This window comes from Phocoena phocoena, chromosome 15 (assembly GCF_963924675.1).
Source record: "Phocoena phocoena chromosome 15, mPhoPho1.1, whole genome shotgun sequence".
Classification (NCBI taxonomy): domain Eukaryota; kingdom Metazoa; phylum Chordata; class Mammalia; order Artiodactyla; family Phocoenidae; genus Phocoena; species Phocoena phocoena.
The window spans coordinates 9,264,033-9,276,833 of record NC_089233.1 but is presented as its reverse complement, the minus strand read 5'-3'; the positions used below and the strand labels follow the sequence as shown (position 1 = coordinate 9,276,833).

The following is a 12,801-nucleotide window of genomic DNA, read 5'->3' as shown; positions in this document are numbered from 1 at the left end:
TCCTGCTGTCTTTGGTCTTGGCACACACTAGTCCATCCAAAGAATCTCCAAGACCCCGATTTTGAGCTATATCACCCTGAAATAACCACCAGAATCTACTCTCTGTTTGCTGGATTGAGCTGGCACTCAAGGCCCTCCGGACCTTTCCAATCTTACCTACTTTTTTTTTTTGGCCCATGCCGCGAGGCTTGCGGACTCTTAGTTCTCCGACCAGGGATTGAACCTGTGCCCCCTGCAATGGAAACGTGGAGTCCTAACCACTGGTATGCCAGGGAACTCCCTTAGCTGCTACTTTTTATTTTGCTCATGTCCTGCCTCCACACAGCATCCTCCCGCTCAGGAGGAGGAAGCTGTCCCACCTCCTAATTCCAGAAATACCCTTTCCCTTCTCCATTAACAGTAAAAGCCCATCTGAATTTCCCCTGATACTAAGAAGACTTTCCCACCTGTTGAATAGGAGTAATAATAGGTCCCATGGCTCCTTGAAAGGATGCAATGTGATGACGACTGGAATAACGCCTTTAATAACGATTATCAGTAAATTCTTCAAGGGGAGGCCTGAGCAGAGGCTGCATCACCTGCCCCCTACCCTGTGAGGCCACACAGCCTCAATGGCCAGACGAACTTAAATAGCCAGGCCGCGTCCTTCCGGATGCCCGACGGTCAGGCCCCGCCCCTCGGGACGCTCCAACAACAGGCCCCGCCCCCGAGACGGGCCAAAGACCAGGCCGCGCCCCTCGGGACGCACTAACGGCCAGGCCCCGCCCCGCGTGCGTGCACCGCCCTGCGGAGACGTGCAGGCCCTCGCGAGGCCAGAGGCTGAGGTGGCAGCGACTCTGCCGACATGGAGCTGCTGCAGATGCCGGAGTTGATGGGGCTGTCGCTGTTGCTCGGGCTGCTGGCCCTGATAGCGACGGCGGCGGTAGCGCGGGGATGGCTGCGCGCGGAGCAGGAGACGTGCGGCCGGTCGGCAGGTTAGTGGGGCGGGGGCGCGTGGGGGCGACCTACCGGACCTGTCGCTCCCGGCCTCCCCGGGGTCCGACCGGCCGTTTGGGCCTGCGGGGGTGCCAGAGATCCCGCCCTCCCTCCGGCCTCAGTTTCTCCTCTTGGGACATCAGTTTCACTTTGGGACGACCTGTTAGAACCTAGGCCCCGCGCTCCCGAGCTCTCCGTGGCCGAGGCTAAGCCGCCTGCCCTCGGAGCCTGAGCTTCTCCCCGGGGCTGCTGCGGGGACGCTAGGAAACTCTCCAGCGCGCTCCTTGTTCGTTATTTTCTGAAAACGGGGAGGAGGGGACGGACATTCATTTGTGAACGCTCTGGTTCCCCGACATGCAGCATTTATTGAGTACCTGCTACCTCCTGTAGGCTTCGGGGTCTTTTCCTTTAGGGAGTCCAGTGTCGGGTAAAAAAGAACAGGTGAAACTGTGAGGGAAAAATATAGTGTAGTAGGTTTCATAGGAAGGTCAGTACTAGACACAGGAAACCCAAAGGTGGGAGTGGTCAGCCCTGCTTTTGTCGGTGGGCGGGGGGGTGTCAAGTAGGGGACACTTGACGTGGGGTCTTGAAGGATAGACGTGTAAGAGTTTGCCAGGAGGCCAAGAGAGGGCGAATATTCCTGGCAATGGCAACATGCGTGAAGCCAAGGAGGCCTGGAACAGCATTTGGTTTGACTGTAGTGGGAGGGGAGAGGGGAGGGCTTGTTAGACAAGGCTGGAGAGGCAAGCGGAGGGCAGGCAGATTTGTCTTTGTATGTGGCCTCGGAGCTTTCTTCCTGTAAGGATTGAGGAGCATCTGTAGCGATCTAACATATGCCAGCTTTGCTCCTGGCCTGATTTTCAATTAAGTTAGCTATTTGCTACAAAAATGACTGGCACCATTTCCAGCACCCGGGATGTACTCAACTCAGGTCAGCTACCTCTCACCTCTGGGTTCTCTCTGGGATTCCTTTGAGCCCTTTCATGCTTGTGTTGGGTACTGTGCTTGTCATTTTGTATATATCATCTCACCCAATTCTCAACTTCTCTTTTAGAAAACCAAGGCCCAGGGCAATTACCTGAGATCAGGGTCACTAGATTCCGGTGTGCACATTATCCCCCACTTAGAGATGTCTGGCCAAGAATCTGCATTCCACTGGCCATTCTGTGTACTTGCTGAGCTGTGCCTGCCCAGAGAGGGCGCCTTTTCTGATGTGCAGCGAGGTGCTATACGGTTATGTTATATACACTAACAGCAGGCAGCCTCTTCAGGATCACTCAGTGGTAGAGATGCAATGCAAACCCAGGTCTGATTCCACAAAGCCTCTGTTTTTTTCCCATATCCCTCTCTTCTTGAGGACAGGGGCCATATCTGGTCATCTCTTGTGCCTCTGTTCAGTGCCAATCATAGGTGGTCAGTAAGTGCTTATTGAGTGGTGAATGGACGAATGACATGGGCCTTCCTTGTAGGCCAAAGAGCAAATGGACTTCCACCTGACAAGTCCTTGAGATCCAAGAAGCAGAAACAACATCAGCGGATTCACAAGGAAAAGCCTCAGCAACACAACTTCACCCACCGCCTCCTGGCTGCAACACTGAAGGTACATGGTGCCCATGCACAGGACATGTATACAGAGACCCACACCCCCGTAGACTTTTCCTTTGTAGTGTTCTGTGCATGTTACAGACCCCTCTGCCTCTGACCAAAATCAGTGAGGATGCCCCATCCTATCCCTTCTCATCACATCCCATCAGCAGCTTGCTGTTAATCTAAGCAACAGGGCTCCAGAATCATGGCTGCATGGGTTTCCCCATTTGCCCAAGGGGTTCCTGTTCATACTTGCTGCAACCCTTCCCCTAGAGCCACAGTGGGAACATATCTTGCATGGACTTTAGCAGCAATGGCAAGTACCTGGCCACCTGTGCAGATGACCGTACTGTCCGCATCTGGAGCACCAAGGACTTCCTGCAGCGGGAGCACCGCAGCATGAGAGCAAATGTGGAGCTGGACCATGCCATCCTGGTGCGCTTCAGCCCTGACTGCAGGTGGGACAGGATGGAGCCCCAGGTTTGCCTGCAGAAGCCCTGACCCAAGCTTATGTCCTTCCCATACCTTGTTTAGGGTAGTGAGGGGGGACCCAGGGTCTCCCTTGAGGTGGCAGAAAGGGAACATCCAGACAGCTTGAACACCGCCTGAGGCTCCTTGGAGGGCTATGGAGCTACATAGCAAGGAAGCAGAGAGGGGAAGATCTCTTCCTCCTTGGGAAGTACCAAAGCCTGACTTCCAGAGTAGTCTTGGAAGCTCTAATGGTTTTCTAAATCCTAGAGAGAAGCTAAAGGAGCCAGAGCTATGAGAGGCTTACCTTGTAAGGAGTTTTAAGAGATTTTGAACTAAGGGTTTAAGTTGTGAGGCTGGACTGTAAGTCCTGAAGGGAGATCTTGATTTTCCTCAGAGCCTGCCTAGCATAGGACCTGGCACACACAGGTCTCCGTGCCCAAAGGAGTGAGAGACTTGTCTGCTCCCTGTCTCTAGAGCATTCATCGTCTGGCTGGCTAACGGAGATACCCTCCGTGTCTTCAAGATGACCAAGCGAGAGGATGGGGGCTATACTTTCACGGCCACCCCAGAGGACTTTCCTAAAAAGCACAAGGCAGCCATCGTCAACATTGGCATTGCTGACACAGGTGAGGCACTCAGAGGATGGAGCTTGCCCAAGGCAAGAGGGAATGGACCCAGTTTTACTTACTGAGTGAGCGAATGCAGCCTGAGAGTTATGCTTAGCCCCAGTGTGACAAAAGGGGCCCTGGTTCTGGGCTCCCCTGGAGTCCTGGGAGCCACAGCAAGTCCCCTGGGGGAGGTAGGTAATAGCCACAGTCTTCAGCCAAATCCTTATCTGTGGTGACCCTTGGCTTGGGAGGGAAGCGTGGATACATTACACTGGGCAGCAGATGCCTTCATAAGTCCGTCGATCAGGTCATGGACCTCAGCCCATGGCACTCCTCTCGCCCTTCAGGGAAGTTCATCATGACTGCTTCCAGTGACACAACTGTCATCATCTGGAATCTGAAAGGTCAGGTGCTGTCTACCATCAACACCAACCAGATGCACAATACATTTGCTGCTATATCCCCTTGTAGCAGGTGAGGAAGGAGGGACTGTGGCCTCGGGCATGGGCAGAGGTTGGGGGTGGGGGGCTGGGGACAGAGCAGAGAGCCAGCTTCAGAGAGCAGAAGGGGCAGGCAGTGTGGAATCAGGACACCTAGATTCAAGTCCTTAGTCTCTATTTCTCCGTCCATAGTTTTTAAGAGGTTGGGGTGGGGGTACTAAGTATCTTACAGCCTAGCTGTGAGGATGGACTGAGGTCATGTATAAAAGCAGTTTTCAAAGGTAGTGTTTTAGGCACAAGATTAATTAACTTTCTCAGGAAAAAGTTTTGGCGGATTTGCGGAAAAAGTTTTGGCGGATTTGCTGAAAAAGATGCCCTTAAAATTAAGTTTTAAAAAAAAAAAAAAAAAAAAAATTAAGTTTTAATGCAACCTGGGTTGTATGGCAGGTTTGTGGCCTCGTGTGGCTTCACCCCAGATGTAAAAGTTTGGGAAGTCTGCTTTGGGAAAAAAGGGGACTTCCAGGAGGTTGTGCGAGCCTTTGAACTGAAGGGCCACTCTGCAGCCGTCCACTTCTTCGCTTTCTCCAATGACTCCCGGAGGTGAGTGACTCCTCTCTGATTTCTTACACGTGACTTGCAGCCCCTCTTGGCGTCCAGGATCCTTCTGCCGTTCTCTGCAGTGGCTCTGAAGTTGGGGGGGGGGGGGTGCCTTGCCCGCAGCAGGAAGTAGACATAGCAGTGGAGTTGGCTTCCTAGCTGGCGTCCCTAGCACTGTCCCAGTGCCCTCCCCTCCAGGGTGTGTTGGGGCTAGAGCCGTGACTTTCCCTGCTGCAGGATGGCCTCTGTCTCCAAGGATGGTACATGGAAACTGTGGGACACAGATGTGGAATACAAGAAGCAGCAGGACCCCTACTTGCTGAGGACAGGCCGTTTTGAAGAAGCAAGCACCATGCCGTGCCGCCTGGCACTCTCGCCTGACGCCCAGGTTTTGGCTTTGGCCAGTGGCAGCAGCATTCATCTCTATAACAGCCGGCGGGGTGAGAAGGAGGAGTGCTTCGAGCAGGTCCATGGGGAGTGTATCAGTGACTTGTCCTTTGACGTCACTGGCCGGCTTCTGGCCTCCTGTGGGGACCGCGCAGTGCGGCTCTTCCACAACACCCCTGGCTACCGGGCAGTGGTGGAAGAAATGCAGGGCCTCCTCAAGCGGGCTTCCAATGAGAGCACCCGCCAGAGGCTACAGCAGCAGCTGACGCAGGCCCAGGAGGCCCTAAAGAGCCTGGGTGCCTTGAGGAAATGACTCATGGGAGGGCACAGCAGGAAGGATCTGGCCTTCTGCCTTCGCTGCTGCGGCTCTTCCCAAGTACTCCCCAGCTGGAAGCCTTTTGAAAGGGATGTGCTGATTTTCTTAATGGTGACTCCTCTCTCCTTTTTCCCATTGAAACTATTCTTGCCTACTTAGATCTCTCTCCCTCTTCTTGCTGGTGTGACTCCTGGCCTTACTTGACCTCCCAGGCCAACGATCAAGGTGCTTCTCTTTTTCCTGGGTCCAAGGGGTGGAATCTGTCTCCACCAGGCACTGAGGAGAGTGGTAATTAGAAGAGAAAGAGAGAACATGGTCTTTGACCTTGTGGCAACACACCCTGCTATCCAAAGAAGTGTGTAATTGTGGGACTTCCCTGACGGTCCAGTGGTTAAGACTCTGTGCTCCCAATGCAGGGGGCCTGGGTTTGATCCCTGGTCGGGGAACTAAGGGAAAAAAAAAAACGACAAAGAAGCTTGTAACTGTGGAGGCAAAACCTAGGGAACACCTGAGTACTAACCAGCGGTCTTGCAGGGATGGGAGATTAGGAAATCTTCCAATTCCATAACTGTGGTATGGCTCAGGGAAAGGCTGATCTTAACCCAGCAAAGCACCTAACTTCATCAAAAAGTGATTAAGGGATTCATTCTGTGCCTCAGTTTTCTTATTTGTGAAATGGAGAATAATTATCTCTTGACCTCATTACAAAGATGTTGTGAGAGTATGAGGGTATGAAGTCCCTAGATTTGGAAGAAGAGTAGAAAAGAGTCATAACATATCAGTTATTACCTACTGGGTTAAAACAGGGCAGTTTGAAACTCAATTAGAAAGAAACATATCCCTTGGGAAGGCCAAGTTTCTGGGACTTGATCATACATTTCATATCTGGTTCTGCTTTAAGTTGTGTGGGAGAATCACAGAATCCCGAGATAGGGCTCTTCTCTTCCAGGAGGTTATATCCTCTTTGAGGAGAACTTCTTTTCAGTTCACCAGACATTTGAGTGCCTACTCTGTGCCTAGCACGCAGCACTGGACCCTGGAGATAAGTATGAATAAGACATGGTTTCTGCCATCAGAGGTGGCAGGTGGGAGAGGGGTTCACATGCCCGTGAAGTGCTTTTGTTAGTTTATTCATAGCTGGAGAAGGCTGTTGTAAAAGTCAAAGCGAGAGAGAGGATTGAATCAGGACAGAGGCAATGAATATGGAGTTGAAGTTGAAGGGTAGATTTGATAGATTAGGTATTTAGCAGTTCAAATTTTGGGACTTTGAGGACTGCTTGGGTGTGAGATGGAAATGAGGAATCTTAGGAAGACTTGAGCCTAGGGAAAATTTACTCATCCAGAATAAATTCTTCCTCCCTCTCCCTAAAACTGGGACCTCTGCTAGTCACCCCCAACTCATAGAGATATTTGAACAAGTCACAGCCTTGGAGTTATCCTTAGTTACTCCCTTTTCATACTCTCTCCGCCCTACTGCACTACTGTCGTCCACTCCACCAGAAAATTCTTCTGGTTACATTCCAGTTTATATCCTGAATCTGCTACCTCTCTCCATCTTTTCTGTTACCATCCTGGTTCTAGCCACTGTCACCCACTGGACTGCTATAACATAGCTTCCTCATTGGCCTCCCTACTTCCGCTCTTGCCTCGTTAAGTCACTTTTCTACGTAGCAGGGTGATCTTTTAAAAATGTAAACCAGATCCCATTGTTCCCAAGTTAAAACCCTGAAAAGACACCCCATCACAGTTGGAATAAAATCCAAAACTCTCACCATGGCCTACAAGGTCCTGTGTAATCTGGCTTCTTCCTTCCTCCGTGACCTTGTTACCACTTTCCTCCACCAAGCCAAGTTATTTCCAGCCTCGAGGGGGACTTGTGCCTATGCTTTTCCCTTTGCTTAGAAGCATTTTTTTTTCTTCTGTTGGCAGTCTTGTCATGCTTGTCATAATTCAGTTCTCAGTTTCGATTATACTTCAGAGAAACCCTCCCTGGCCACCCAATCTGAAGTAGCCCTTTACACCAATCATATCACATCCATCACATTAGCTTATTTTATTTTATTTTGCATTACTTAATGCTATCTGAAATTATCTTGTTTGGGTATTTGTTGGCTTCAGGGGTTTTCAGTTTAAATGCTTACGGATGTCAAGTGGGTAATATAAGTGGGTGATTTGGGCCACAGTCGTCTGGGTGTAAGACAGTAGGAAATGGAACTGAAGTGATCTCTAGGGGGCATGTGTCCTGGGTGAGGGGCAGGGGGGCTGCGACTTAATATTCAGGATTCCAGCAGAAGTTGCCTGTTTCAGAGAAGCTAGAAGTTGGCAATTCATTATAAACAGAAAAACTTAGGCACTGTGGGGACCAAACAGAATGCTACTGTGGGCAGGATGCAGACCAGCAGTCTCACTGAGCTTCTGGATTGTTCATTAACCCACTGGAATGTGACAAGACTCCTTGTCGGTCTGATTTGCTCTGTATCCCACACACAGTACCTGGGATAGAGTAAGCACTCAATAAATGTTGAACTCAAACCAGAGCAGCTGACAGAAATTTCAGTACCCTCTGTGTATTGTGGTTTTAAGTTCCTAAGAATAGACTTCTGATTGATAATACTACGCACCTGGGTCCTGGTGAATACTTGCTTTCTGGTTGTTTGAAGAATGAGACTAAAACACTTTGCATATCTGCTTGGCTCTGGCTTTACTCTCATATATCCAGGAGAGGAAGTGACCACAGAATGTTGAGTTACGGAAGTCAGAAGTCTTCAGTTCCAATTTCAGCTGGGGCACTTACTGACTTGAGACCTTGAACAGACAGATCACTTGACCTCTCTGAGTTCGTTTCCTCATCTGTAAAATGGGAATAAATCCTGTCCTTCGTGCTTTGCAGGGCTATGAATTTCTAATAAGATGAATGAAAGCACTACAAAAAAGTCAATACAGAGACTTCCTGAGGACAGAAAGCTCCTCTCACTAAAGATGAGGCCGCTTCTCTTGTAAGCATGGAGAAGTTACCTAGATACTCATGTAGCCTAGAGGCCACCGTGGTTTTTTGGTAAAAAATCCTTGTGTGTGAAGGCAGTGTTAATACTTAAATATTACTATTTCAATGTGTGTAGGTTTGAAATTTTTCAAAATAAAAATTTGGGGAAATATTTTTAAATGGTGCTTTATAGATTATTTTTATCAGTCATCAAAAATAGAAAAATGTATTTAAACCACAAAAGTGCACATCTAAAGGCCTGTTGATAGTCTTCATCAATTTCAATTAAGGTAATGAGAATACTCTTATTTAAAAGATATTCTGGGGGATTCCCTGGCTGTTCAGTGGTTAGGACTCCGTGCTTCCACTGCAAGGGGCACGGGTTCGATCCCTGGTCCGGGAGCTAGATCCCGCATGCATGCCACAACTAAGAGTTCATATGCCACAGCTAAGGAGCCCGCCTGCCGCAACTAAGACCTGGTACAACCAAATAAATATTTAAAGAAAATGATTATAGGTTATATCAGAGACTCAACATTGCCCCAAACTGGCCACATATCTAGAACCAATAATTTGGGATTCATGTTCTCCTCTACAAAATTCCAGAAATATGAGTCTTCCAGGTGATCCTGGCTTGTTTTGAGCACACAGCTCTTGAGGCTGAGGCCCACTGATAGAACAGGTTGACACTGCAGAATCAGCCACAGCAACCGAAAGCATGATTCATATACACAAACCTGGGAATGTCTTCTTGAGATTGTGACTGTATGTCCAAGTCTTCATTTCTTCAAGCTTCCAACTCTGATCCCAGGGTTCAGGGCAATTGGAAAATGAATGTGGTTTCCACTTGCCTTCTATTCAGTATACATACCCAGTTTGAGTCCATTTTCATTTTCTTGGTCACATTAATAGTGGCTAACGTTGAGTGCGAAGTCTTCAATCCCTACCAACTCAATATTGTTTTTGCCTCAGCAAAACCCAGTAACCAACCACATCTTAGTTTTTATTTGGTGAAGTCCCACTTCCCCAAATCTTAATCTGTACAATTTATAGGGGATAGACCCAGACCCTCCATGGTGGGCATATAACCAATCAGCATATTCCTGGACTTTGCCAGAACTTTAGAAAAGTGAAAATATGTTTAATTTTCTGCTGGGATTGCTTAGTCAGTTGGATGTAAAGAAACTATGTGTAGTCCTGTCCAGGAATGAAGCCAACACAGGAAAGCAGCCAAAGATGTAGAGAGATGCTGTGCTAAGGATGCTGCTTCTTTAGACAGCTGGATCCAGACACACCTGAGGTTGCCACCACTGGACTGTCAGTTATAAGAGCCAATAGATTCCTGTTTATGATTGTCCGTTTGAGTTGGGATACTCTTACTTGCAACTGAGAGAGCCTTGACATCAGTATTATTAGAGAGTCCAAGTAAATTGCCCAGAAGGCACATAACCAATAAATGGCTTGCCCAGATCTTCAAGTTTAGGCCTGTCTAGTGCTAAAATACATTCCTTTAGGGAATTCCTTGGCGGTCCAGTGGTTACGACTCTGCCCTCTCACTGCCGAGGGCATGGGTTCAGTCCCTGGTCGGGGAACTAAGATCCCACAAGTTGTGCGGCCCGGCCAAAAAAATAATTAAAAAAATAAATTCCTTTCATTTGCAAAGCCAGAGGCAAGGATACAAATGGAGGCCCACATGCCATGCCATGTCTTAATATTTCTTATAAATTAAGCCAAGCTCAAATATGTTCTGTCCTCCTACCTTCTTATAACTTCCTGGAAGGCCAAGTTCAAATTTAGAATTCTCAGACTCAGGTCTGTGCCACAAAGTGTTGTCAAAGCCAACCATCCCATGATCAAGGCTGTCCCCCCTTTTCCCACCTGATTGTTTCCCACATTGCAAGAGATACCCCAGCCCGCACCTCACATGCCATCATATTCCTGTAAGACACCACCCGCCCCTTGGCCACCAACCGCTCGGGCCTTAGGGTGTGCACCATGGCAGCCCCACCTTTGGGAGAATGGACCTGGTGAGAGGCTGGTACAAGCCCTTGAAGCAGGCTTGTGTCTGTCTGGACAGGGAGTCCAGGGTCTAGTGGATGAGATGGGGACAAAAGCTCTGGGTGGTCACATTTCCCTGGTCCTGCAAGTGTGCCTCGTGGGGACGGGCATGGCAGGAGGAGGGCCAGGACAGGTCCCTCCGGAGGAGTCCTCTTTGCCCACATCTAACACTATTAACACTGTGTGTTGACCACACTCCATCTTTTCCCTGCAATTCCGAGTTCACTATGCTAAGCTCTCCTCAACACGTCAGAAATGTAATACAGTATTTTATTGTGAGTTCCTGGGGGTTCAACCAGGTATGTATCAGAGTTTTTCCAAAAGTTCTGGATACGTGAAAGCAATCTTGTGCGTTTTCTTTACCGGTATCTGTGGTCTGATTACTGACTCTCCATTCTGACCTTCAAATTCTTCCAAGCATCCCAGAGACCAGCTGCACCCAGGGTACCAACATGGAAACCATGTACACCTTGATCCTTCATCACAGTCCTAACCACTGGGCCGCCAGAGAATTCCTATACCCTTTGATTCAAAAGCCCTCTTTTGCATAGTTTCTGCACCCAATACTCAGTGCTTGCCACTGGGAAGCAAAGATGGATAGATGGCATTCCTTCCATCCAAAAGGCGCTTGATCTGGTATCAGGAAATACAATAATAGTAAGAACAGCAAATACTGAGTATGTGGTAGGCAGGGTTGTAAGTGCTTTGTACACATTAGGCTATTTAAGCTTCACCACATCCTACTGCGTAGATATTGCTATTCCTATCAGAGATGGTGAAACTGAGAAACGAAGAGGTTAAGGGACTTCCCTAAGTGACAGAGTTAGGATATGAACTTGGCTCCAGCACTTGTGTTCTCAACGCACTCTTATGCAGCCTCCCAGCCATGCCTGTACCCAGAACGTAGGCCAGAATGTGGTTACCTGCCATCAGCGAGGCACAGCCCTGTGCCCAGTACAGTACCTGGTACTCAGAAATGACAAAATGAGGACAGCCAGGGTATTACTGAATATCACAGAACCCGTGTGTAGAGGGGTCTGGAAGTAGCAAGAGAGGCTGGAGAGGAAGAAAAAACAGGCTTACTCAGAGAGGCAGATGGGAAACCAGACCCAGTGTCAGGAGGATGGGTAAGGAGAGCTCCCGCCCCTCTCCTTTTTTTCCTTCCTCCCTCCCTCCCTTCCTTCTTTCCTTCCTTCTTTCCTCCCTTCCTCCCTCCCTCCCTCCCTCCCTCCCTCCCTCCCTCCCTCCCTTTCTTCCTTCCTTCCTTCCTTCCTTCCTTCCTTCCTTCCTTCCTTCCTTCCTTCCTTCCTTCCTTCCTTCCTTCCTGGGATAGTTGCTAAACATCTTCCATGGGCTATATTTGGAGTATACAAGATGTTTTGTCCCTGTGGCTGTGGGGAGAAGGAAGGCCTGGATGTACATGACTAGGTTACAGGTCTCAAATAAATAATATTTTTGTTTGCTTGTTTTTTGTTTAAGGCGAATATTTAAATAGTAAAACCGGGTCAGAGCTCCTTAGTCTGCCTTGCAGATTCTTTCTGATCAGGGCCTCAGCATTGGTTCCCAAACTGGGCTACACATAGATCATCTTTTTAAAAATACACTAAATGTACTTTCCTCTTGTTTGGACAAATTCCTGTGATGTGGCAGCAGAACAATGATCCCCACCCCCACCCCCACCACAAAAATGTCCACATCCCAATACCTGGGACCCATGAATCCGTTAGGATACGTGCTGTCTTAGTTTGGGCTGCTGTAACAAAGTACCATAAACTGGATGGCTTAAACAACAGAAATTTATTTCTCACGGTTCTGGAGGATGGGAAGTCCAAGATCAAGTTACTGGCAGATTTGGTGTCTGGTGAGAGCCTGCTTGCTGGTTCATAAATGACCATCTTTTCGTTGTGTCCTCACATGGCAGTAAAAGGGCAAGAGAGCTCTCTGGGGTCCCGGTTATAAGGGCACGAATACCAATCATTCATGAGGGCTCGACCCTCATGACTGAATTTCCTCCCAAAGGCCCCTCTTAATTAAAAAAAAATTTTTTTGGCCGTGCCGCACAACATGCGAGATCTTGGTTCCCTGACCAGGGATGGAACCCTCACCCCCTGCGGTGGGAGTGTGCAGTCTTAGCCACTGGAGCACCAGGGAAGTCCCAAGGGCCCCTCTTAATACCGTCACCCTGGGGGTTAAGATTTCAAAATATGAATTTTGTGGTGTCACATTCAGTCAGTGCACTGCATATGCCAAAGGGGAATTAAGGTAGCAGATGGAGTTAAGGTCACTAATCAGCTGGCTTTAAAATAGAGAGATTATCCTGTATTATCTGAGTGGGCCCAATGTAATCACAAGGACACGATGTCCTTAAAGGTGGAAGAG

At 48.8% G+C, this 12,801-nt stretch overlaps 1 protein-coding gene across 1 annotated transcript; it reads left to right on the top strand.

The window, feature by feature from the left end:
• Positions 1-844: 844 nt before the first annotated feature.
• On the top strand, positions 845-5,378 carry TBL2 (transducin beta like 2). The gene is made up of 7 exons (XM_065892773.1): positions 845-974; positions 2,445-2,575; positions 2,836-3,020; positions 3,508-3,659; positions 3,989-4,115; positions 4,529-4,681; positions 4,916-5,378. The coding sequence occupies exons 1-7, from the start codon at positions 845-847 to the stop codon at positions 5,376-5,378; spliced, it is 1,341 nt and encodes a 446-aa protein (XP_065748845.1).
• The last annotated feature ends 7,423 nt before the right edge of the window (positions 5,379-12,801 follow it).